Consider the following 27,830-nt stretch of genomic DNA (forward strand, 5'->3'; position numbering starts at 1 on the left):
TCGATGTCAAATTAATTGAATTTTAGTCGTTTTAGCTCTTTGCGCTCCGTTTAAAGCAGACTGCAAGTGTTTTCATCTGACCTGCCAATCAAAGGAAGGCAAACCAACACTGTGAGCAGTTATACTCCCACTTTCTTTATATGCTGATTAATTCAGAGTAAATTCTCATAGAAGCCATACCATGACATAAAAAGAAGCAAAACTCAGGACATTTACCCCCTGACCTCCCTGAACACATAAAACATTATGCTAAAACATAAGGAATCACAGCTAGCAGATAGACGATGGTATCAAAACCTACTTTGACCAGCCGGCAATCACACTGTGACCCAAAACACACAGCAAGTTTTCCCCACTGAATTCTCAGAAACCAGATGAAACATCAGGGCACCAGTTCCTGTTTCTATTCCTCTACGCGCCGTAAACTGTTAACCGTGACCGATATATCAGCGGGGGCCGTTAGCAGCCACATGCTGATAAATCTGTATCTGCATTTATAACGGCTCAATTTGTTCCTCCGCTCGTTACCAATACAGATATTTGGTGATTTAAAAATCCCATGTTCCAATATATAGGCTATTTTTTTCCCCCTGCTTGCAGACACACGAAAAATAAACCCTTCCCCAGCGTTTGTGACATGAAGGTAAAATTTAGCTGGACTTCACTGCATACGCAAAAGATGCTGCACAAAAAAAAAAAATACAGGAAAATTATTTTATTTAATTCATATGTCAGGAATTATTTAATCAGTAAGGATTTTAATCGGGGCTACATAATCACATTATAATAATAAGTTCCTATAAACGGCCCAAATTACACCCACAGAAAATCCTTGAGCACATCTTTTAAAAAAAAAAAAAAAAAAAAAAGACAACACAGCAAACACCTCAAAGACACTATCGAGGGCTGTCCATGGATGTTCCTGCAGCATGATTTTGTAGAGGGAAATTAACTGGCATCGATCCTTAACACATCAGACAACCCGAGCAGCAATTTCAGCAGCAGATCCCTTCAGCCTCGCTGTATGACGACACCAGAGGTCGTTCCTTCCTGCTCATCAGACTCTACACATACTGAACTGGACTAACTGCACTCCATCACTTTTTGTACACCACAACATACATGTGCACCTACAATACCTGTAAAATCCTTTTAGTAACATTGGTGTTAATTTTAACTCTTTATTTATCCCTCCATTTCTACATTTCATTTTATACGGTTGCTTTGTTGTCTGTTTTGGCTGTGTGTACGCTGCTATGACAACTCAATTTCCCTCCAAGATTGATAAAGCTTCTCCAAATGCAAATTTAAGCAGTTCTAAATGTGAGGAAGTTACTCCTTTCATTTCGGCTTTTGGATAGTGGTTCATGGAGAAAAAACCCTTTTTTTTCTCCGATGTTGAAAACAGGAGACACTCACTTTTTAACTAGTGCTCGTCTTGTGTTAAAGTCCCATCAAGTGGCTTTTGTTTCCTGCAGCGAAGGTAATCACAGAACCAGTTAACCTAACCAGCATGTCTTTGCACCCTGATGCAAACGTGAAAACTTGATTCAGAAAGACTCAAATTCAAACACAGGACCCTCTTGCTGTGAGGGGACAGTGCTAACCACCACTGTGCGAATGCTCTCATTTGTATATATTAAAAAAAAAAAAAAAACAGAAGCATAAACACATTTCTAATCATAACTTTAAAATCAGCGTTGTTTTTCTGCACACTGTCCACACAATCTGACGTCTAGACTGGGATGGAAACCTGCAGCGAATGTCCAAGCATTAATGAATGTACGAAACAAGCAGCACAGCACATTCATTATCCTTTCAATTGATCCCCTAGTAAAAATCCTGAGTAATGGCTGAGCTCCCAGACTTTTCCTATGGCTGAAAATACCCTCCCACCGATTCCCAAATACATCCAGGAAATGTGAAATTAAGGAAAAACAAAACAGAACATTAACAGACACATTAGTTAAAATTATTGGCTGTCATTAAGCAACGATTTAATCAAGACATTATTTTTATTTTAATGACACACTTTAATACCATTTCCTCTGTTTTCCAGGCAGCAACTCAACTCACTGCCGCTGTAATAAAACTGTTTCCCCTCAGAGATCCATAAAATTCATCTTATCTTATATAACAAACCCGACAGCAGCAAGAAAGAGAAAAGAAAAAAAAAAAGATCTAATTGTAGCAGCGCATGAACTGAGATCCAAGTCAGGAAAGAGTCTGGAGAGCCTTCACCTCACAGGGAAAATCAAATTATACACAAGACACACACGTGCAAGCACATATGTTTGAGAAACACACACCTACGACTGGCCGGATATCCTCCAATACGACGCTGACCTCTGAACTCTGCGTGCACACAAACACAGAATACAGTGTTCGCACAACCTCGGGGGTCAATTATCATCGGGTGAGACCGAGCGTGAAATGAGCTAATTCTATTTACATGTCCTAAGCAAGGAATATCTGACACACACACACACACACACACACACACACACACACACACACACACACACACACACACACACACACACACACACACACACACACACACACACACACACACACACACACACAGGTCTTTCTGACAAAAATGGCGTTGACTTGGACTTCAGTACAGACAACTGGGAACGATTAGCCTGAGGCACAGTGGAGAAGAGGAAGGAGAGGAAAGTATAAGATGGGAAAGGAAAGGGGGTGAAAAGAAAAGGTGAGGGAAAGGGTGGAAGGTTGGGATTAAAAAAATAAATAAAAGCAGTGACAATTGAAGGGAAATGTGGGAAAAGGAATGGAAAAGAAAGAAAGCATGAGGAAAGGTAAGGAATGACTAGGAAAGAAAAGATAAAGGCAGGAAAGAGAAGACGAGCACAGGTGACAAGGTAACAAAGGGGGAAGGAAAAAGTTAAAAAGAAAAAGGGTGGGAACAAAAACAGAAGAAAAACAAAAGAAAAGCTGCTGAAAAGTGACAAAAGGAAGAGCAAAGTAAGAAAGGGTGATGAAAAAAGAAGGAAAATAAGAGGAAAGAGAAAAACAAGAACAGGTGAGCTGGGGAAAGGAGGAAAGGAACCATTAGGACAGCTGGAAGATGTAAATTTAAATAGATGTGATCAAAGGAAGAATGAAACTGGTTGAGTACTGGTGAGGAAGGAAGAAAGGGAAAAGAAAACAAGAAAAATGTAAAAGAGTGAAGAATTGAGGAAATGCAGGTAGCAAGGTGAAATAAGGCAAAGATGGAAAGAAGGAAAGAAAAGAAGAGGATGCAAAATATGAGGGGAGGTGAGCAAAGGAAAGGTAAGGTGAGGACAGAGGAATAAAAGGAAAGGATTCAAGAACATAAATATGTAGAGAAGAGGAGGTGGGAGAGAAGTTAGTAAGGAAGGAAGAGAGCCAAGAAAAGGAAACTAGAAAAACAAGTGATGCTTCTCCTCCATCCTCCCACCTCCATCCCTCCTTCTAACTAACGAGAGACGTTCATCAAAGAGCTCATTAAAATCTACTCAGCGCCTAACGGCTGAACAAATAGACCGAAAGAAAGAGCAGGCCAGGTGGAGGGAACGAGGTGAGGGGAAAGGATGGGGACGAGACTGGCGGGGTCAGGCGGAGAGACAGACGACGGGTGGTGGTGAGTAATCAAGAAAGAGGAAGGAAGAGGAGGAAAGCACAGTTGAAAAAAACCAAACATCTGCTCGTCCCACTGTTCAGGATATGAAAATTCACCTTCAGGTGCTTTCGCACACGCATTAATCTCCGACGTTAATATTTAATCGTTTTTATGTGCGGGAAACCTACAAATCGCTCTACGCTGTGATAAACCTGCTGTTTGCTTCCTTCCAACAACTAACAGCAGAGAAAGTGGAGAAAGGCCTAGTGTTGCTTCACTAGGCCTGTGTGAGGGGAAATGATGGGTATGTGACACATGCTAGTGCCACATTAACAATAACACATCCAACTGTGAGTTTGACCACCTGATATCTAATACTTATGTTCACAGTGCTAACACAGTGCTAACTGCTAACAGTTTCCATCTAGTCAGGTAATGTCCACCCTAAATGCTTCCATAGGAATTAAGGAGGTAAATAGCAGCCAGGTCCTGCTAATTAATGCATTTAATTAACTGATCATCAGCAGATGTGAATACCTCTATAAAAGGTACTCACAGTACACAATGCCGCAATATTCCCAGGAACTAGCCCAAGTACTACATCTGACTCTAAAGGGCTCAGTTAGCATGGCAAATGTTAAAGTTTGTGACACTACAATTAAAATGTTTGAATGGATTGTCAGCAGAAAGGCCCTGCAGCACGGCTTAGGCTTGCAAAGTTGCATATGAACAAACTACAAGGCTTCTGGAACAATGTCCTTTGGGCAGAAGAGACCAGACTGGAGATGTTGGGCCATAATGCACAACAACACATCTGGAGAAAACCAAACACAGCATATCAGCAGAAACACTTCATACCAACTATCAGCACGGAGGTGGAGGCGTGATGATTTGGACACCTTGCGGTCATGAATTTCTCTCTAGAAGAAGTACTCTATAGCAAGAATTTTAAGTCATTTTACATTGTGAGCCACATACAGAGCCAGACCAGTAAAACTCCCCAATGTCTGTCTGTGACTGTAAATGCATTTAACTACACATTTAATTCCCCAGAGGTGTTAATATGAGGGAAAGAAGTGTGATTTCAACAGCATGTCTCAGTTTTTCTACACAAATAAAGGTGTAAAAATACAGAACAAAGTTCTGGCTGCTCATATATTTCTATAGTAGAAAGACTATCTACTACTTCACTTTAGTATAGTATGAATGCCTGCGGAGGAGATCTTTATCAATAGGAAAAGTTGTAAAACCTATGAAAAATGTTCTAATCACTATGTACTTAACTGACAAATATACATCTGGTGTCAATACTAGAGACACAGTTATTTGATCAACTGTGAATATAAAATTATATTAAGAGCAAAGCTTTAAAGCCCCTAAAAGAATCTTAAAGTAGTTTTTTTTTATTTTTTATATCTGGCTCATGTTGATTGTCAGCTTCCAGCACAGCAAACTTGAGAAGAAAGTGTTCAGGTTATTCATGGTCTTGCTTTGTGGGGGTAAATAAATGTGTAAGTGTGGCCACATGTATTACTCCAGCAGTGACTGAGGCAGAACAGGTACCTGAATACAGGCCAAATAAACACAATGATTTTCCCTTCATTTAATCTTAGATCGTGTTCAAGCTAAATTTAATCAGTTACTTTTAATAAAAACATTCATGTTTATGGATCTGTTAGAAGCACCAGAGCCTCACGTGTAAAAGCGTTCAGCATTATAGACTCATGTGCAACTCCCCCCTTTTTTTGGACAGAGCTTGTTTTTGAAGTGCCCCCATCTGAATTCAACTGCAGTCTCATAATGCTAAAAGCAGGTTGAGTTATAAACACAACAGCACCGTAAGTCAGCGCTTCACAACGCCACAAACGTACTGATTCACAACTCCTGGAACTGATTCGACATGGTGTATAATATGCTCTCTGTCCATCCAGAAACCTGTCAATCATACGAACAGCCACGCAGGGCAGCCAAAAGTCAAGAGGTGGGATCACAGCAAAAAAAAAAAAAAAAAAAAAAAGACACTGCAGGGCGACACCCGGCTGTAGTGCTTCTTCACCTAAATCTGCGTCTGGGGGATACGAGATTGAGCGCTCCGGGTAAATCTGAAGGGTTACAGGTGCTTATTCTGATTAATGACCTGAAAAAAATACTATAAAAGGGGGGATATACTGATGTGTCTGAGACCGTGCAGGGCGCAGGCCCAGGTTAAGGCTTGTGGAACAATCACAGATTTCTGCACCAGGCAGGTATTTGTTCATGTCACTCAAGAAACACCACAAAAATGAAGTCTGGACTTTTGTGCATTTTTGTGAGTGATTTTTTCCTTCTTTTCTTTGACTGTAACCTTGACACACAGACACACAGATACACAGAACCAATGCAAGCAGCTTTACTTCAAGGACTACAAACCACATTTGATCTGACAGACACCAGGGTTGGAAATTTCTTTTGTCTTTTGAAGCGGCTGGTAAACACATTCTTCACATTGGCCTTTTCCCTTTGTTTCATTAGAGCCTGTTTTAGAAATCTGAAGAAAGTGAGTACCAGACATCAGGCTTGGGCGGTATCCATCTTTTCATACCTTCCTGACATCACACAGGGTGTTTTTAATGGCACACAGTGGCCTTTGTGCAGCTTTTGTACGGTTGTCTTTGTACACCACCACAGTGTATTGTAAATGAAACATAATCAAAATATGTGATTGAAGTGCTGACTTTTAGCTTTAATTCAAAGGGTTTTACAAACATTTTGTATCAACTCTTTGGGAATTACACATTTTTTTCTGCAGTTGTTCATCTTTAGAGGCTCAAACTTAATGTGACAATTGACGGGTGGTTTCATGGCCAGGTGAGATATGTTCTCTTGTGATTTTGTGATAAATGAAGCAGATATGACATCTGAAGTTGATTCTAAATGTCGAGTTTGTATTTATAGCTTTTTACTATAATTTTAAAGCTGACCGCCGTTAAGCGAAAAACACCCGAGTAAACCAATCAGCGAAAACTTCAAAACTGTAATTCCCTGGACTTTGAACAATCATCTATGCACTGCCTTTAGTAAGTCCAGAATGGGGCATGAAGACATCACCTCGGCCTCTCACCCCTTCTTTAGCTCCCTGTCTGTTTTAGAATTGATTTTAAGATTTCATTGCTTACTTTTAAGGTTTTCAACAGACTTGCATGTTTGTATCAGTCTGAGCCGTTTCACACTGATAAACCTGTAAACGCTGCAGTTATCTTACCAGTTCCTCTAACGCACGCCTAAAACCAAGAGGTGATTGAGCTTTTACAGCAGCAGCACCAAATCTATGGGATAATCTACCTCTCCGTATCCACACAGCTCAGACAATACACTCGTTTAAATCTTTATTCGCCTAGGCATTTGGTTCCAGTGCAGCATCCTTAGATTATTGCATTTTGTGTTATAAATTTATTTTATTTTTATCAAATGTTATTCATTGTGTTTTAAATGTTGTGTTTCCTGCTCAATTGTTCTGGATTTCAGTGCAATGTTTGATGGCGCTATACAATTTTAATGTACAGCACTTTGGTTACCTCTGTTGTTTTTAATATGGTATATAAATAAATTTGACCTTGTGCAGCAGCCAAACGGCTCATTGTTAAAAAGAAATGAAGGCACTGGCCAGCTGAGCTACAGCAAAAGGCCTGAAAGACCAGAAAATACAACTAAAGTGGATCACAGATTTATTTCTGTGGTTATGAAAATAAACCTGTGTATCACTGTCAAGATCTGCAATCAGGAGACGCTTATACAGAAGCTGTACAACAAGACGCAAATCACTGGCTACACTAAAGACCACAATGGTCAGATTAGACTTTGCTAGAAAACATTTAAAACATGTTAGACAAATGAATCCAAGATTAACTTGTACCTGATGGGAAAAGAAAAATACAGATGACAGAAACAGCTCGTGATGCAGAGCTATACTATGCATCTAACATGGTGAAGGCTGTGTTATGGTGTAAGCGTGTATGGCTGCCAGTGGAACTGTGTCACTAGTGTTTACTGATGCTGTAACTGCTGATAGAAGCAGCAGAATGAGTTAGTAAGAAGCGATTCTTTCTGCTCGGATTCTACTAAATGCTGCAAAACTGATTAGACAGAGCTTCACAGCGCAAATGGATAACGAACCAAAGCATAAGCTACCCAAGAGTTTTCAAGGCAAGGAAAAGGACATTCTTCAATGGCCTTTTGTTTCTATGTTCTGGCATTTGTTGTGAAGCAGTTTGCAATAAATATCACACAATTTATTTATTCAAATAGAATAAAATTCAATTAATTAGTGCTCCGGACTAAAAAACTAAAAAAGGAAAATGCTTGAATTTCACTCAGCAAAGCCGACACACACTTCTTGGATCGTCTGTACCACACAGCAAGCCATAAGGTTAGTCAGCTAACCCATTGGACAGTGGAAAAGCTGGGTGCTTCAACTGGGAGATACACCAGGGGAAGGAACACAGCGAGTTTTTCCCAAAGAAATGCTCAGTGCTTAAAACAGAATAGGTTAAGGTGATTAACGAGCATCTTTCACATTACACTCTGACTTTAACAAAATCAACCCAACAGTCAGAAACAACCTTCAGCTGTCTCTCATTGATGATGATGATGATTACGATGGGTCTGTGTAGTCACCACACCAACACTCGTGCATGTAGAAGGACATTGACCTGTGCCCTCGTTACATAAGGAGGTGTGACATTAAATCATTGCTTGACGGATTTATAATGAATCTCGGAATACTATTATTAATTTATTGAGTCAATGAGGAATTTATACAATAACTCTTTGACCATAACTGATCCCTGACATCATTGTCCATGTTTGATCTCCAAGTCTGTGTCCTCAACAGAGTACAAAACAACTTTTTAAAGGCAAGCAATCCGCACAGCTTCTTCCTTTCGGCCTGTTTGGCTGCCTCACTTTTATCAACTGGACTAAACCCCAAAATACTCCCAAGTTACTGGTTACTAACTTGCAATTGACAACTTTCACAGCTCACTGAGCTCAGCTGCTTGTCCACTGACAGAATCTGTCCTCTTTAATAGAGGACTGTTGGGGTTTTTTTGGACAACGTTGAAGGAAATTACATAATTTCCTCAGGACAACAAAAAAGTCATGCTGTGCAGATTTGTAAATAGTCTTCTTTACTAATACACATCGATACCGCCCAAGCGTACCAGATATGCTCTAGTCAAGATTGGATAACTCTCAGATAGAGAGTTAAATATCAACTGTTTATACACAGTTATAATACATAACAAAGGTTTCATACTATGACTGAACCTACAACAAAATGACAATTTAACCTGCCAAAATATGTGGTTCAGTAGTTGAAACAAACAGAATTGTGCCCCCATTTCCTTCCCTGGTTGGGACAGAGATAACACCGATTCAGGCAAACGTGCATCACTCTCTTTTCATCTTGCATGCTGGTCGATGCGTTCTAGTAAGGAGATTTAAGGTCAGGGTTGAGGGTTAACAAGGTGAGTCAGGGGTTTGTAAACATCACTCCATCACAACAGCAGCCCAGATACTCACCGGTAAGGTAGCGTGTTCTATGGGTGTTCCCTAAAGCAAGAAACATAAACCAGGATATTTAGCACAGGGCAAAGCATCAGAAGTCATGTGTTCTTAATGGAAGGGAAAAAAAAAAAAAAAAAAAAAAAAAAAAGAGTGGAAGGAGTATATAATGGCTGCCTGGAAACAATCCTCCTCAATCAAATCACTGCAAGGACATTGGCAGCTTTTTCTACCTCAGTGTGTGTATATATTACACACAGGCCCTCGAGATGAAGCTAATCTGGCTTTAACTGGCACTTTGTGCAACGTGCTGAAGCACCACGCAGATCTGGTGGACACAACGGCGGCAGCAGTGGCCAAAACATCTCAGAACACTATAGAAAAATGATCTAAGTGCCCATAAACCATAAAACCGAAGTTTGCTCTCCAATATTCATGTGACTGTTTTCACTCCAGAGGACTTTTCACGTCGTCCCCCTTCTGCTTTTAAAATTTGAGCCCAATTCGATTATGATCCTTTTTCTAAGTAGACGTAGTATTAGTCTTTGGATAAAGGAAACGCTTTCCTTTCTAGGAACTGAAACTGAGGCATGAGACGAATAAGTGTAATCTTTCCTGTGGCTGTTCAGGAAATATGAGCCAAGTACCTTTAGAGCTTTTACATTTAATACTAATAGGTTTAGAGCTGTTTAAACAGCTGACACAAGCATGTGCAAAAATATAGCGAGCTGATCGCTGCAGGAATGTTTCTGTAACATGCTGCTCCTTCACTCCATAAATATCGGATTGGGGTTCGTATGTTTGTGCTGTTTTCAATGTCCTTATGGCTGCATAACATCCAGGACTTTATATTTGGATGCTTTATTTCCTTCCCATTATCGTCCATCAAACAGTCTGCTTCAAAGCTTGGAAATGGTGCAATATATTAAAAAAAGGATCATTCACAGTATTCCATCAAAGTAAAATCCATGAGTGGGAAGCACTGCGAAGCCCTGAACTTGAGTTCATGAGTTGAAGCTGGTCTTAATTTGGCTGATGATCTAAGGTCGTCCAGAAAATTGTGGCTTTGAAAGTGTATGACAGTCAAAGTACAGGAAGTCCGTAATAATCTAATTTAATTAGTTTAACAATTTAATTCAGATTGGCTTTCAGTACTAATACTAGAAGCCATTAAAAGTGTTTTAGATGTTATTTTGTGGACTTGGAGAAGACATTCAACTGCATCCCTCAGTGAATCCTATGGGGCTTAATAGTTGATTGCACAGTATTTAGGTTTCATGTTATGTGCCATTTGGTCCATGTAAAAATACAGGGCTTCACATTGCCACCAATAAGTTACTCATACTGGGCTCATAACGTCTATGGACAAAATTTCAGGCACAGCTAAAGATCAGAGAACATCCTAAAGATCACGTCTGCTTCCTGCAGATGATGTGGTCGGCATGGCTTCATCAAGCAACGACTTCCAATTTGCACCAGGATGGCTTGACTGGGATGGGAATGAGCATCTGCAAGTCTGAGGCCACAGCTGTCAGCCAGAAAAGGGTGAAGTGCTGGTTCAGGGTTGAAGATCCAAGTATCTAGGTGTCTCGTTAATGAGTTGGGGAAAGTGGTTAGATGGACCTACAGTGATGTGCTGGAAAAGAGCCAGTTGAGCTGGACTGGACCAACTGAGACGCTTCCTTGGTGAGGTTTTTTGGGTAGTGTGCAAAACTGACGACACACTCTGGAAAAATCAACAGAAAGCATCTTTTGGCTGCATACCTTTGTACCACCCCAGAAGTAGGAGGTTTAGATATCTCTTTTAAATGCTGCTGCTCCCTACTCGCATAGACCCAGACACACAGTAGGACATGAATAAAGGGGCAGTATAAACGTATTTGTTAATTTATGCCCCTATAAACCTGTTTACGCACTTTAGTAGTATCCAATTCATTTCTGTGAAACCTTACTCTTTCACACAATCACCTCTTAATCTAGGAGGTCATACCACCCAGCATCATAGGTTCATAGCATCTGATCTGCTTAGGAGGCCCCACACTGGGTGTTAACGTGTGTGTGATGGGGTCATGTCCAGGGCTTGTGGGGGTGCAGAAAAAGCCTCTTAGAAATGCTAGAAAACACTTGGTGCATACATGTGTGGGTGCTTATGGCCTTGTGACCCTCTGGGACTAAATCTGCGTGCAAAATCACCTTAAAGCTAACGTGTGTGTGTCCGTGTGTGAGTGTATTTCTGTGTGTGGTGTGTAGGCTCTCAAATCGGTTTGTCTGCTTAAATGATCAAAACAGCTGATACAAAATCCAATTTCAGGCTTTAAAATTCAGTTTTTGTTTGTCATTAAAAGCTGAGCAGGTTAATCCCATTTTACTTTTTAAATTAACCCAAAACAGTAGATTCAGAGTGGGAACAACATAGCTGGGATATTAAGCTCTGTCCGCTTTTCTGCTCAGCATGCAGTACAATGCCCCTCTATTTTCTTCAGTTCCTTCTGAAGGCTTTGTATAAACGATAAACGTAGCGAACATGATGCCATCCACACATTTTGGCCGTTACCATCTTGTTTACTTGAAACTGAAAAGTGAGCATATTTGGACAACAGTGCAGTGCTGCGACATTAGCACTGATTTGAGGTTTGGCTAGTGAGAAACAGAGCAAACACTGGACCCGCTGCTTCTACAGCCCTGTCCAGTTACCCTCGAGTAACTGCCCGTCTCCTGGCATCTCCTCTGCACTCTTGAGACTGTGCAGGGAGACACAGCACACCTTCCTTCAACATCACGTAAAGTACTAGAGAAGCTGAATATCTGTGCAACCTGAATGGGCTTCAGGCGAACTCGTGCTACTAGTAGTGAAAAAGCCGCTAACAATAAGGAAAGTTGGAGGGGAAAATGGAAAGAGCAATGATGTGTGGCCACCATCTGCAAACCATTGTCTTTTTTGGAAGGATGTCCTGTCGTCGCCTTTCCAGTCACTGCTGTCACTTTTATTTGCACCAAAGCAACTAAAATGGATTCACAATGGCTTCTGCTTCCTAGTGTGGGACTGGTATGCCTGAACTTTAACCCTACTTAGTGTAGGTTTCACTGTCATGATCAAGCATTCCTTTCATTTTCTTTGAACAGTATAATTATTTCTTTCCACTTTAGAAACACTTTAAAATGTGGAAAATTGCGCTGTGATATCCTGACCTGAAGTGTAATGTCATTAAAGTTGGGCAGCAGCATCACCAGCCTGAGTCTGTATATAATCGAGTGGTCCTGACCCAACCAGCTCACCCTTTAATAAGCTTAGCGGAGCCCATGTTAACGACCTAACCTGTAACAAGCTGATCCTTTAACGAAGTAAAGCAGATTGTGCTGCCCTGTGATGCGTCATGCTAACACGAAGCGAGACGGACAAATGAACACAATGGCACACTCAGAGTAAATACAACACGTGTGAAACACAGTGCTACTAAACCTCCTTTTTGTAATTTAGAAACATTTCACATTAATCTCACAGGGGGGGGCGCTGTGAGGCTGTTTTATGATGACCTTAGGACGACCTCATGTCTTGGGCACAGGAAACGATATTCCTCTCTTCCTAGTGAGATCGATTCTCGTAATGGTGGCCAAATTCATAGCAGAGCCCTAAACGAGTTCAGTTTCATGATCATTAATATGCAAATTGTTGTCACAAATCGATCTGTGGCCATGACTACTGTTCACAGAGAGTTGGGGACGGCTGCAAGCACAACACTGGAAGACGGTGAAAGATGCTGTCTTAAGGCCTCTCTGTGTTGTACCGTCTGCTTAGCAGGCGGTTGTTTCATCTCTCTGATAAACACTTTAATGACCCACATATTGTGAACACTACAACATCCACCATACCTGCTGCTAAACCGAAGCACGCTGTATACACTTAGGATGTCAACTTAGTTCATTCTGGCCAACAACACCCGGACCTGCCAGAATCCCCAAGTTTTGTACATTTGTTTCTGTAGCAATTTGAGATTCATCTTTAAAAACTTTTTAAGAAAGCTTATCAATTTTACTCCTCACTTTCATTTTAAAACATTACATTCTTGTCTTCATTTTAAGTTATAATTTAATCGCTGTCTGCTGTAGGACAGCACGATAATCGTTGTTTGCACAGTTTCATCACAGAAAGAAGGTCCTGGGTGCCTGAGTGGGTTGTCTCGTGGTACTCTGGTTTCCTCCCACAGTACAAAGACATGCAGTTAGTGAGATTAGGTTCACTGGTGAATCTAAAATGTAATCTTATGTGTGGAATGTGAGTGTGAATGACTGTACGTCTCCCTGTGTTAGCCTGCGACAGACTGGCAACCTGTCAGGGTGTACTGATCTCGCCCTGTGGCAGCTGGGCTGCAGCCCCACAACCCTGACCTGGATAAACTGGATGGAAAATGGATGGATGGAGCACTGTTATAGTTATTTAGTTCTTTATATTTGCAGGTGAGATTTGCAGATTTCCTTAGTTGTGCTGAATGGCTCGATTCTCTGTTCTGGTGTTCCAATGCTGTAAAGTCTATAGTGTGTGTGTGTGTGTGTGTGTGTGTGTGTGTGTGTGTGTGTGTGTGTGTGTGTGTGTATTCATGTGTTTACTAACAGGCAGATTGGTGAAGACACTGAAGGTGCTCTTAAGAAAAGCAATCAGGTCAATCAGGTAGTCGCTGGCAGCCAGATTCTCGCCTCCGGGCACCGCAGCCATCCAGTCGTAATCAGCCAGCTGCAGGAACTGGTCAATCTTTGCATTCAGGCTGGTGTAGATCTCCGCCTCTGCAGCATGACGAGCATCCTGCGAGAGAAGATTGTAACCAACAGAGAATTTTAAAAAAGGAAAAGAAAAAAAGGAAAAGTATCATAGAATTTACAAACTGGAGACACGTGCGTGCCTTCATGTTGCAGACAGACAATGCATGGCACGATAAACAAACTGTGTGGAAAGGAGGAAAAAGAAAGGAAGAATGGGGGAATAAAGAAAAAGTAAAACAGCTGGGGAGAAAAGAGGAGACAGAGGAAGAAAGAGCAGCCTTACCTTAAAGGTGGAGGTGCCGTACAGCTTGGTAGCATTTACTGTGTCAGGAGGAACATTGGTTATGTTTGATATGAACTCCTCCAGGAAGTGGCAGCTCTGCTCCAGGTGAGTGGTGTTAATGATCACCTGCACCAACTACACAAACAGGACAGACATGTAGCCGGTCATCTTTGGATTCTTTCTCCTTTTGTTGTGTAGCCGATAGTTCTTTTTCCTCACATTTTTTCACAATGTGTCATCTTTTGCAAGTGGAACATATTGAACAGTTCGACTTTTTTTTTCCAGCATGTGGGCAATTTTTCGATGAAATGGGCCGAGAGCTCGCCAAAAAGCCAAATATCAAACATACCACCGAATTTAAAAGTATAATGTCTCCTGTGGACCGTGTGGGATACGTTTGCCACGTTTACTGATATTTCTTAGGTTAAAAAGTACAAGCGGTTACTTGATTTTTGGCTTTAATCGTGAATTTTTATGCGTTAATCGAATCCAAACTGCAATACGTGCAATGACAGGAGCAAACGGGTGTGCAAATGCATTCACATTCTGCAACAATCAGTCTAGTGACTTCCTCATAATTAATTTGAACAACAAATAGAGCTTTGTGATTCTTAGATGAACTTGTTTAATAAAGGATGCAGACATGCTGAATTTTCCATAACACGTCGTCTTATCATTACATCCTGTCCCCGTGAATTAATGATGTTTGTGCTCTAGTGTAGCCGCTGAGCATGAAAATAAACAGCAACGGAAAGTGGAAAATATTAAATCATTACTTCACATCACATTCTGCAGCGATGGGACAACAATAACAGTGGGCCGAAAAGAGGAAACGTCTGTTTTTGGGAAAGTAAATGAGCTGGAAATGCTGAGAATCGCCATTCTGAGTAAGAGAACTACTCTGAAGTTGTGCAAGCGACTTTAGAGTAACACGTTCACTCTGAGAAGGTTATTACAAGTGTCAGGGGTGACAAAAGTTGCACTTGCCAAAGAAAACAACATAATAAAAGATAGAATCAAAAACATAAGACTTCACTTGTTTACTGGCTCACATCACTGCAAAAATCCCCCATTCAGAGGCCATTATTGTAACACAAGTCTAATGAGCATTTGTTCAGTAGAGCTCTGTCTCCATCTCTTCATAATTTCACTGTCATTACTGGCAATGTTATTTGTTCTCTCGACTAGAGCAGCTTTGCATGAGTCCCAGCTCAGAATAATCCTTGTTTATCTTATAGTGGGTCTTGGTGCAGCTCCTCTGTTCATCCTCTGACACAAGCTGCTTTAGTTCCTCTTACTTTGCAAACAGCAGGGTGGGCCCCACTGCTGGGACCGAAACTATGTTCAGTGAATAGGGTTTTTCGACCCCACTGCACATGCTTCTGACTGCAACTCAACGTCATCCCTGTTTTTGTTGTTAGATACAGAAATAAAAGACAGAAATTGTTGAGGATGAAGTAAGATTTTTTTTTTTAAGTTGTTAAAAGTTTCTTACTATGTGAAAGCCTGCTAGGAGTATTACTTGAAGCTCTGTTCTGAACCTCATAGAACAAAATAACTGGGTGTGCATCAGAAGTTAGTGAGGGTCACCTCTACCTGTGCAGCTGCCCTTCAAAAAAAAACCCAGAAACTACTGTAATGGTCGTTTCGTTTCTTCTAATTGGCTGTCGGCTCCAAACAGAAGGTATAAACAGCAGGTGGGTGGGGCTTCTGTGCTCACAGTCAGAGTGCCTGAGAAGACCATATAAGGGATATCCACCTCACCAGTGGTTTATTGGGGGAAAAAATAGACATATCTGTATCCACCCATTTAACACTCTCTCTCTGTCCTTATTTAATACAGCGAGTTTAATTTGTCAGTTATAATCCCATTAGAGTAATCTCAGTTTGCCTCTTTTTCCTCTCACCCCTTAAGCTAGTCGCAGCAGACGGCAACTTCCCACTGTTGCCTAGTGTCCCCTCGTAGGAGGTCATCTGATTGTTGGAGATTCTTTCTAATATTGCACAGTCTTTACTCTACAATAAAAAGTGCTGTGAGGCGAATGTTGTTGTGATTTGACACTATATAAATAAACGTATTCTCTTGTTTGTCAAATTCAGGTAAAAACAAAACAAAAACAAAAAACAAGATGGAAAGCGTCAAAACGCTCAACTTATGTCAACTTTAGTTCTACGTCTATGGTTTTTGGTCAGACGAAAATATTAAATCCAAAGTAGGAGAACAGAAACTCCCCACATCTTCCTCAGTTCAGAAAAATGTCTGACCTTTTGGAGTGACCATTGTGGTTTTATCTGTCCACTTTTTTGGAAAAATACACACACACACACATTACCTCTGCCAGTCCGACATTCTTCTTCTTAATGGCGTACTGCAGACAGTGGCTAAGAGTTCTGGTCAACAGCAGATTTGTCGACTTGCGGATCATATCGTCCACCTCTGTGGAGCTGAGAAAAACACATACATAATAAATACATAAGCGAAGAGAACGGGAGAGTCTGTGACTGTGCAGAAGCGATTTCTTCCATTTCTTGCAGAGAGCTGCTACGCCCGAAAGCCAGTACAAACAGTTTAGGTGAATTTCTCTGTCTGCGACTCTCTCCATTTGGGAAAAAGTCTAAATGTCAGCCAACTCTAACAAGTACATTACCATGTTATGAGCTGTCAGGCTCATTAAAACTCTAACGCCATCCTAAATGCCCTGATAAGACTTCAGCTTTAAACTTGCCAACCAAAAACTGGTCATTTAGGACTCATGATCCTAAATGTATGACCACAGAATATCACAGAAATCAAACTTCTTCCTCCAAATTCTTAAAATTCTTAAAGCTTTAATAGTTGTAAAATTACCAGCTGTGCTCAGCCAGCGGACTTAACTCTGAAATGAGCTCAAATTTCCTATTAAAACAAATGTTTGATGGCAGAAAAATCAGACCCACTTAAAGAATCTCCGACACGCTATCAGCTTTGTTATGTTTGAAATGCGGGTGATGTTTGGTGAAGAAACCCAGACAATTTTCTGCACAATTTTGGGGGTCCAGTAAAGTTTTTTATGGCAGGGTGTCTCTTTCTCTGGCCTCCTGTTTAATAACAACACGTTCCTGGAAACAACTACACAAAAAGTCGTGTGACTTCGGGCTCTATTTGATAGGCAAAAGGTTGCGTGTACAGACAGAAGAGAGGTCGTAACCCATGAGAGACCAGAGGTAAAGCACACAGTATTAGAAGATGATGCACGCTCTTGCAGGAAAAGGTCAGGGGAGGTCAAAACGAGTCGCACAGGCAGAGATAATCACTGTGAATGAAAGCAATCGCTTTCTCCCGCTGAGGGATGATGAACAATCTGTGTTTGTGTGTGTGTTTTATTTTCTGTGTTTGAATCCAGAGCCCTGTGGGCAACAAATACATTCCAACTGAATCAGTAAATTGTCTGTGCCTGGAATTCAACACACATGCACACTGAGTTGCCTGAGGGAGAGCGAAAGCTGGAATTCAAACTCACTGCTTTTCCAAAAAAGCAGAGGAATCCTAAAAACGTTCCGACAAATCGGAGCAAAGGTTGCGGGGGGTGGTGGAGGAAGACAGAAAAAAAATTCCTGGAGCGGCAGAAGTGCCGAGTGGACAGAAATGGTGGAGAGTGGCAAAAAGTCAATGTATGCTGGTGAACTCACCGAAACGCGCGCATACATATACAAATATAGACACACCGCAGAGCTGGGTTTGAGTTTCATTGTATTTATGCTGCCATCAGTCACAATAAATGCACGGCGATCTGCGCTGTCAAAGGGAAGCCAGAAGCTTTCAGATGAGGCGTGTTTACAGCACGCCCAGGAGGTATTTTCTAAAAATACACAGGCAGCAGCATCAGCGATGACAACAACGAAAAAAATGAACGCAGTCAGCAGTGAAAACAGCGACGGGCTGAATACACACAAAACACTGTGGACGTTCAAACGTGTGGCAGTAAGTAACTGCGCCACGTAGCACTCGCTACATTTAATAAAAGAATCAACTGTGGTAACCGATTTGCCAGCCAAGTAAACTCTGCTCTCCCTCTGTGTGTGTGTGTGTGTGTGTGTGTGTGTGTGTGTGTGTGTGTGTGTGTGTGTGTGTGTGTGTGTGTGTGTGTGTGTATAACCGCCACCAGCGTGCGTCTCGCAAACTACGATGGCAAACTAAAAGCATTCCAGTCGTGCTTGATTCTCGCGCTTCACTGGCTCCCCAGCACAGCTCTCTGGATCATCCGTCACTGAATCAGCAGATTTCATACCACATTACGTCCCAGCAGCTCGCAAAGCAACCGAAAATGATGCTGAGGAACAGAAAAGCTGCTATGATGTCACCGAGAGCAAAAATCAGAAGTGTTTCAGTCAGTGTGATTGTGAACTGCAGCTCAGCACACAACAGATATGAAAGTCTGATGAGCTTCTCTGCTTATTAAGTCTCTGCGTATTAAAAGTTGCAACTGTCTGCTCAGGGAGTTGCAACTTTTTTGACATCCAGTCTTGCATTTACAGCTACACTACATAGGTCACATGTTTCTGTTTTACAAAACCAACCAATGTGAACATCAACCAAAAAAGCATTTCCTAATCTTTTCATGCAGCACTTATATATTGATGAGGTATTCTGGTTCATAAATAGAGGGTGTCTATCTGCAGAGGTGCAGGTGCGTTTGACACATAAGGTTTTATGCTCTGTATATCGATCCGTCCATTCAGCAGGCACTGCAGGGGTTTGGTGCCTTGTGCACTAGGCACCAAACCCCTGGCAGGCAGAACAGTAGTTGCCAAGAATTTGAAAATAACTACCTTGCTTATATTTTGTATTTATATTCTATACTTTATCTACTGGTGCACATACCTGCCCAGAGATTGCACATATAAATTATTAGTACAACAAACAAAAGAATGAATGACGAGACAAACGATTATTAAAGGTCGTGAACTGACTCTAAAATATATATAAAGAATGTGCTAACTTTAGATTCTGCCTACAACTCCTTTAAATCAGTCTCATGCTGAGATTTAGGCCAAAAACTACTCATAACTAAATCCTAGTTGGGTTACTAACATTGTAACATAAAAAATGTGACGTATAAAGTTCCACAGAGAGGCTTAAGTTAAGTATTTTAAATACAATATTGATTAAGTAATTAGTAATTAATTACTTTTTAAAGTAACTGACTCAACACTGTCGTCAGATAGCCTGCAGATTTACATTTGCGATTAACTGTGAATGTCAGAAGACTACAATCTTCAAGCTGTTACAAGCTATAATTGGCTTTTATCTGTAGGTGGGGGAGTATTAATTACTCAATAAGTAAATTAACTAAATACTTCTTAAAATCCCTATAAACCTTGAGTGGACAAACAATAGAAATTAAACTCTTTAAATAATAAATACATTTTTTTACAGTACGCAGCGGTAGCATCTCTTCCACAACGTAGCCTGCAATCATTTTTCAAGCTCACCTTCAGACGCTTTCTGTGCTGCTGAAGTAAAATCAGGTTTTGCTGCTTAGCAGGAGTTGCCGCGGTGTTATCCATGGATGATGAACAAGGATCACTCTGAAGTGTTCGTCTATGCTCTCGTGTCAGGCGCTTCAGTAGATTACTCCTGCTATTAACAGCAGCTGATAGTTTTTACATATTACTGTAATGTTCTTGTCTGCTTGTTTCAGAAAAGTGAAGAGACGGGAATATGTCTATTTCATAAAACAGCCACTCGCTTCAGCCGAGTCCGACATCTTCCGCTTTAGAATACGACTATGCAGCAAACTGGCGCGAAATGACGCGCACCTGCACTACAGCGACGTTAAAGCGGCAGAGTTTACTTTTACCTTTAGAAGACAAATTATTGATTAAATAATTAAATAATGATATTCAGCGAGTTTAATTATTTTACAATGTAACGCAAATACATTGTAAGTAACTCTAATTAAAATACCTAAAAATGAACAGTAATCAGTTACTCTACTTTTTCAGTGGAAAAGTAATTTAATTACAGTAACGCGTTACTTAATAATGCGTTACACCCAACACTGTCTGACGATATATTACAACTGCTTTCTTTATAATTTCTTTAATGTAACAAACGAGATGGATCTTTTCCATGCTGAAATGCTATCTGGCGATTCATCACTAGGAATTACGTCTAGCGTCACTTAGATCAATTTGATTCATTTCTTCTTGCAGGCCTCTACAATTCAGAACGCTTTCCATATAACACCTCTAATTGTTCTCTAATGCCGTGTTACTTCCCACGATGCATTTCACGGACTTGGTGCAGGTCTATCCAATTGCATCCAGAAACATTGTGTACATTGTCTACATCTGTTGTTAACACCCCCTGGAAATCAAAAATGGGTTGAGGCAATCCAGAGTATTTGCATTCACACATTTGTCATGGTAAACTTCCAACTGACCGATGTCAAAGAACTACTCAGCTCTCCCAGTCTCAAACATAAGCATGTGCTCACGCCTGTTGTTATCGTGCCAGCACTGCTCTGGAAATATTACCACTCTGACGTCCACAGCGGCTTGAAGTTTTTGCAATCAAATACCTGCCTGTGAACAAGACTGACATCTGCAGCTTAATTTTGAATCACTTGATTGTATTTGTGGGGAAAATGTGGCCAATAAGTGTTGACATTTTCATCTACAATCGCCTCTGTTTTCTTTCCAGTCTTTACCTCAAATAGGCTGGCTGAGCATGCATGCCGTTTCTCAGCAACACACTCGTTCATATTCACAGTTTGACAGATTCACACCCACAGTCTTCTTCCACTGGACCGGCTCATGGGCATCTGTGTGGCAGCAGATTCATTTTCACCTTCCAGACTGTTCTCCAACTGGTTCATCATGAGCTCCACCATCCTCTGGCTAACAGCTCCCGCTGATCTACCTCTAGGCTACAGGTTGATGTCTTTCGCACATATTTTCATGCCAACATCACCTCATCTTCTTCTCCTCCAAAAACGTCACAAACTTGCACAGCCTTCATCACTCAGGCTCCTGCCAGTCCAACACTCAGGTCTTCGTCAGGCCTATAATTATGTCTTAGTTGTCTGCTTTAGCTACTTTGGCACGATAGACTATACAATCATTTCCAAACTGAATATAAATAATAGAATTTCTGAGGTAGTACTGCAATAGTTCAAACAACAGCCTCCTATACACGTATCATCCAAGGGTCCGACATGTTCAATCCAAAGTGTTTTTTGAGTTTGACAGACATCCAGACAAAAAAAAAAAAAGCCTCTTTGCACCTGATATTACCTGAACAGGCATAATGAACTCATATCTAATAGTGAACGAGAAGAACTTTGGATAAACTGATAAATGGGATTATTAATAACTTGCAGAACTACACCTAAAAGTACAGCTGCTCCAAATAAATTAGTTCTTAGAGCTTATCATACTTATCTTTGAACACGAATATAATTGTCTTGTGCATGCAAGTCCACTGATACGTGAAAAAATACAGAGTAATGCCAGAGAAAGTGCTTTCCAACTTAAGATCTCTTAAACACAGACACCAGCTGGGAAGACAGAAAGTAACAAAAAAAGAATAGTGACAGAGCTAAGACCATCATTTTTTTTAATGAATGCTGCAGTGAACAGATGCTGCAGATGTGGGATGGAAGATATGACGAACTGGGGAGAAGGTGATGCAAGAGCTTGAAAATCAGCACCAGTACGACGTCAGTCTGTATTTGAGTTATTGGAAAGGCAGGTTTGTCTTTTACTAAATGCTTTGATAACACAGATTGAGTAATTGCATACACAAGATTTTCAAATGACAAGTGAACTGACCTTAAGGTCAAGGTCACTGAGATTTTTAGTAGATATCAATTTGAAACCACCGATATATTTCCACACCTAACACACCGATAAGTTTGACCATATCAGCCAGGGCTTATAGAGAGCTGACTGGTCCATAACAGCTGTGGCTTTCGAACAGTAGGCAACATATTTTCCATCTTGGGGAATCATCAAGATTTGTTTTTGGCAAATGTGAGATGAACCTTTGTATTATTTTGGTTTGACAGTGGGGTTGTCCTTGAAACTCTTCCATGGATGCCATTTTTGCTTAACTATTTCAATGTACTAATGTGCACTGTTTTTTTGTTTTCTTTTACAACGTCCTGGATAAGTCGTCAATGTTTTCTTGGAGTAATTTTGGAACCCCATTCACTCCTGGGAAGGTTCACAACTGTTCAACTATATCTATATATATATATATATATATCTATATATCTATATTCAGGGGTAAATACTTTTTCACAGCACATGAACATGTTTGAATTCCTGGAATGCATAGATTTTTGAACTAGTAGGTAATGGTTCCCATGCAAGTCAAATAAGTATGTCGTGACCTCAATTTGTTAGTCAGAACAGTCAGTATAGCTCAGTTGTCACCTCCAGGTTTTATAAAACATGAAAAAAAATGATGGTGATTGGCAAAATGTTCAAATTGTAGCTTAAAAGAGGTAGTTTCCATAATAGTGAGAAACATCACAGTGGGTAGATCCAGTTTTTATTTAAAGTCTATTGTGCGGAAATGCAGAGCTATTGGGTAAATGTTTCGCTATTTGAACTTGGACCAAAGTGGTGGCTTTATCAACCCCAAGGCTAAAAATGTCATCCTTATAGCTACTATGGCAGCTTGCCTGAAACACACAAGTCTAGAACAACAGGAGAAGACAAGCACACATGGAGGCACTAAAGTACACTTGCGCATATGCATGCAAGTGTACCCACTTTCCACCAAATTATAAAAGTGAACAGAGGTTACGGTCAGAGGTCGGAGTGTGGGGGGTGCTTGGGATCAGTGACCAAAGTCCTGCACCATCATCCCGTCTGCTTCCGGATCTGTGTATCCATGTATATGTCTGTTTGAAACAGGCAGGAAGGCATGCCACTGCAGTAACCAGATAGCAGGGTGTGCATGGCCATAAAAAAAATCCAGCCAGGTCAAACAGTGGAGTCATTACTCTGATTGAGAAGAGCGATTAGTGCTGTCTGGTCAGCAAGAGACCAGAAAGAAACTTTTACTTGAAAAACATCTGTCGGGAACATTTTGACAGGTTCAGACACAAGAGTCCAGACGCGCACACAGAATCGTTTCCACTGTCCAATAAATCTGACCAAAGCAGATTGTATTTGTAGGAATGAGTCCTCAACAAATACAGAAGACTACTACTTCTACTATTTGTGCTCCAGTGAATTCTGCTCATGCTTTCAATTTTTAGCATTTCAGAGAGTTCATATGCTCTAGAAAGTGCCAGAGACACAGGCTTCTTCAGCTTGATTCATTTTCACAAAGATGGTGACTAAACTGTCTCTAACACAAACACACAACTGTTCTGCTTTTCTAAACCGATGACTTTAATTAGATGCCTTGGACTTTCTTTTTTCTTTTTCCCCATCCCCAATCATCCCTGCTCCTGCCGCCGTCTCCTTTTTCCCCCGGTCACGGATCAATGGCACCTCCCCAATTCCCAGCCCCCAGGGAGAATCAACTGATGCACACATACGCACAAGGAGCCACTAAACATTCGTAGAGCTTCGTCTACAGAAGCGGACAAGAGCACAAAAATATTAAAGCTATATGACTCAGAGTTACAGGTACAAGTAAAAAATGTTATTCATTTGGAACGCACAACGCAAATCAGAACATGACTCTAATAATGTGTTTCAAACTGAAGGACCCAGAGTCCGTGCTATTCTGGAAGTGAATGTTCAGTTCTTTGTTCTGCTTTTTCAAGCTCAAAGTGAGGATCTTTAGCTTTTACATTAAGCGGGAAATTTGTTGTGTGCGTGTGTGTTTGTGTGTGTGCGTCTGGCTGAGGCCCAGGCCTGCTGAATCCCTCTGGACAGCGGAAGTTGTTTCCTGATTGCTCATCTTCTCAGTAGAAAAGTAGCTGCATTGTTTTACTTAATTCTTCCATCAACCATAACCCACACACACGCTTACCATTTAACCTTTTCAGAACAGAAGCTGCATTTGATTGCAGAGTTGTGTGTGTGTGTGTGTGTGTGTGTGTGTGTGTGTGCATGCTGTATCCCACTCGAGCCAGATCTAATGAGACAAAAACCCCTGGTCAGAATGGAAAGAACCAATCAACCAAACGGCGTCTGCTGTCTGCTGAGCGTTTGTGTGTGTGTGTGTCAGTGAGAATGAATGGGAGAAGGTGTGCAGGCGTTGAAGTTTGTGGTCAATCTGAATCGTTTGAGCTGCAACAATTGATCCTGACCTGGTGAAAATATTTGCCTGAATAAAAAAAAAATATGAATATGAATAATTGCTCACACAAAAGCCCATTTCAATGACTTTTGAACAATTTTTTATAAGTACCACAGACTAAAGATAGTTACCCAACGAAATGGTAGAGACTGATGAGTCCGCATCAGTGTGCAGTCATTGCAAATGCAGATTTTGTTATTACTAAAGACAGCTAATACAATCAGCTCTCATCTAAATCTTTTACGGTAAATGATTTTTGTGAGGTGATGAGAGACGACATTTTGTAGGTGAAGTGATGAGTTTCTGGACATTTATGCTTCAGCAGGAAATTTGCACAGTAGCTACGCTGTCACCACGATCTCCCCTGAAACACTGGGCTATAAGCTGCACCTTCATAGAAAGGTAACTACAACTTGGGTCGACGCAGCTCCCAACAATCCCGACTACTTTTTCCCCAGAGTTTTGGAATTTTTCAGTCAGAGAATAACAATCATCTCCTCAACATGAGGAATAAGAATCATAGCATCAATATAAGGACTCACAAAATTCCTGGGGTGAGATTTTTGAAACGATCAGAACAGACGTGAGTGAATGTAAAAAGAAGTGGAAAACCTAAATGTGATTGCCCCCAGGGAACAAAATAAACCACAGCAAAGAGCAATGGGGGGGGGGGGGGGTGTCCTTGCATTCTGTTTGTTTCTATTGTTTCTACTGTTTCTGTTCGTCTCAAGTCTGAATCAAGCTCAAATGAGACCTTAGCGACTGAACAGCTTCCGTCTATTTTTCCATATATCTTTTGAGCTTCTCTTACAGAGTGAATAATGTGGGGAGTAAACTATTTAAATGAATCACAAAGACATAATTTGATAAGACAAATTCTTCTTCTTTTGTGCTACCAGGAATGTATAACTATTTGGAATGATGTGGGAGATGATCAGAGCGTAACTAGTGGATATGAAAATGCTGTGAGCCTGAGGTTTAACACAGACACCTGCATATTTATCTATTTCATTTGTATTTCCTTTCCTTTTGGGAAGCTTCATTATAGCATCAGATCTATTAGACAATACTGTGCGCAAAAGTCTTGAACAACACCTCATTTCTTTATTTTGTGCCAAACAGGGGAAAACGGCTGCACTATGCCAAATTACACAAGAACATTAGTGGCAACAGGTCTTACAGAGGGATGAATTCAAACTTGGGTCAACATTATTGAAGCAATGTGGGATCATCTTGACAAAGAACAGACCAAAAGTCAGCCAACATCCAAAGAAGAACTTTGAATATCCTTCAAGTAGTCTGGAGAAATACTTAAAGACATCACAAGAAAGCTAAGAGAGTTCAGGCTTTATTGAAGAATAAAAGGTGGCCGTACTAAATATTGACTTTCAAGCTCTTCTCAAATATATACAATTGAGACGTGCGCAAGACTTTTGCACAGTAATGTACATTTAAATGTGTACCAACACAGATTTATTGAAGTGACTCATATCTGGAGCTTCTGAATCTTGTAAACCACGACTGTCACTGAATGCGTTTCACTGTTTGCTGCCCACAGAAAAATCAGATTCAAGGTGAACAGAACAAATCTATTCACCTTCAGCTGGCTGTCCTCAATCAGTGTTGCCATGCTGCTTATAGAAGCATCTGTAAAATCAAAAGCACTAAACTCTGACACCAGGACTGTCAGTGGCAGAGGAGTGTAAGCATGCAGCGCATGTACCTGAGATGAAGGTCCTCAGAGTATTTCAGACAAGCGTAGATGAACTCTTTTAGCTGGCAGTAGACTTTTGGCACAAACTCTGAGAAGGGAAGCTTCTTTGGGAAGGGAAGCTGGAGGAAATGGGGCGAAAAATAAGAGATTAAGTGAGATTTTACTCAAACTTTAATTCACATACTGCACAAAAGCTAACTTGAGCAAGTTCAAGCATAGAGGTAGTTTTTTCTTGAGAGTTCCTAAAGGGAAGAAGCTTTTGCATGGAAGAAATTAAACTGACATGACTGCAAGAAGCAACATGCAGCACTTTTCAGCGTATAAAACTCTTTTTGCACACTTTTATATTGTCTGTTCTCTACCTTTTCCAGTTCGGGGTCTTGAAAGGGACACTGGGAAGTGTATTGTCTGTACTCCTCCTCCGTTGAGACTGGGATTGGACTGTAGTTGTCCTGGTCTATCACCTGCCTGCAGAGGGCAAAGAAACAAATAAATCAAAGGTAAATAACTTCCCATCTTCTCCAAAGAGGTCAACACACACCCACACCCACAGAGGATACATATAAACAATCATCCCATTGGGGGTCGTTTTAATTCTTGAGGTTTTCTTACCACCCTGCCCTCTTTCACCACCCCCGCGTCTTTTTGGCACTCCAGAGTTCGGACGTTCCAGCGTTCCATGGAGAGGCCGTGAACCGGAGCGCGCTCTCTCCCTCTCCCCAACAATACAACACAAAATTCCTGTGGCTTCCACGATGTGTGTGTGTGTGTGAAAGAGAAAGATGGAGGAAGGAGAGAGGGAGTGTGTGTTTGTTTGTCCGTTCTCACTGCTGCAAGTCCCACTGGTGTCATTGGACAAAAGCGGTGCTGAAACAATGGCACGTTTAGCCCGAATACAAACACGCACTCTCACACTCAGAGTTTTGTAGGGGGTAGTACCCATTGAAGGGCAGAGAATGTTCCGGACGTTGTTTTAAAACACTTCCTCCCTCTGGCTGGTTGTAAAACTTCAAAACCAGGACGTTTCCCACAGACATGCGCTGCTGCACAAATATGTGTGTGTGTACGAGCTTCATGACCGTATCGTTAGAGAGGTGAAGGTCAGTGCGGCACACACTGGAGTATTTAGAACCCAGCTACTGAAAAACAGCTATCAGGAGAGCGTGGAAACAAAACGTTCGCTACCTGAAGGTGACATTCCATCTCTTGAGTAAGATTTCTCCGTACTGCTCCCTCATCTCCAGCAGCATGTCAAACAGCTGAGACACAGGGAAACCATAACCCTGCAGAAGGGAAAGAAGAGCAGCTGCATGTGAAACCATGGTAAATGGTCTGGTTCTTATATGGCACTTTTCTGCTCTGAGCACTCAAATGGTTAACACAACTTGCCTCATTCACTCACTCACACCCATTTACACACTATGTTGTTTTAACATAAGTGCTTCTATCTAACGTTCACACACATTCATACCCCGATGCATCGGAGAGCAATTTTGGGGTTAGTATCTTGTCCAAGGATATTTCCACGGAGATTGGAGCAGACAGACGAGCCCAAATATTCATGCCTCCACCACTGTGCTTGACAGCTGGTATGAGGTGTTTATGCTGATATGCTGTGTTTGGGTTTCTCCAGATGTGGCACATGTGGTTTGCTAAGATGCAACTTTGCAAACTTAAG

At 41.1% G+C, this 27,830-nt stretch overlaps 1 protein-coding gene across 5 annotated transcripts in view; it reads right to left on the reverse strand.

The window, feature by feature from the left end:
* Positions 1–27,830, reverse strand: part of exoc6b (exocyst complex component 6B) — a 130,417-nt gene that overhangs the window by 41,913 nt on the left and 60,674 nt on the right. For 3 of the 5 annotated variants that reach the window (XM_026162784.1, XM_026162786.1, XM_026162789.1), the window contains exons 13-19: positions 27,338–27,435; positions 26,515–26,620; positions 26,162–26,271; positions 16,523–16,634; positions 14,190–14,324; positions 13,761–13,949; positions 9,170–9,199 (exon numbers count right to left, since the gene is read on the reverse strand). In XM_026162784.1, coding sequence (XP_026018569.1) covers positions 9,170–9,199; positions 13,761–13,949; positions 14,190–14,324; positions 16,523–16,634; positions 26,162–26,271; positions 26,515–26,620; positions 27,338–27,435 — 780 coding nt within the window. The remainder of the gene's footprint in view (positions 1–9,169; positions 9,200–13,760; positions 13,950–14,189; positions 14,325–16,522; positions 16,635–26,161; positions 26,272–26,514; positions 26,621–27,337; positions 27,436–27,830) is intronic. The other 2 variants (XM_026162787.1, XM_026162788.1) reach the window with 1 other exon arrangement.

Source organism: Astatotilapia calliptera, chromosome 3 (assembly GCF_900246225.1).
Source record: "Astatotilapia calliptera chromosome 3, fAstCal1.2, whole genome shotgun sequence".
NCBI classification, from domain to species: Eukaryota; Metazoa; Chordata; class Actinopteri; order Cichliformes; family Cichlidae; genus Astatotilapia; species Astatotilapia calliptera.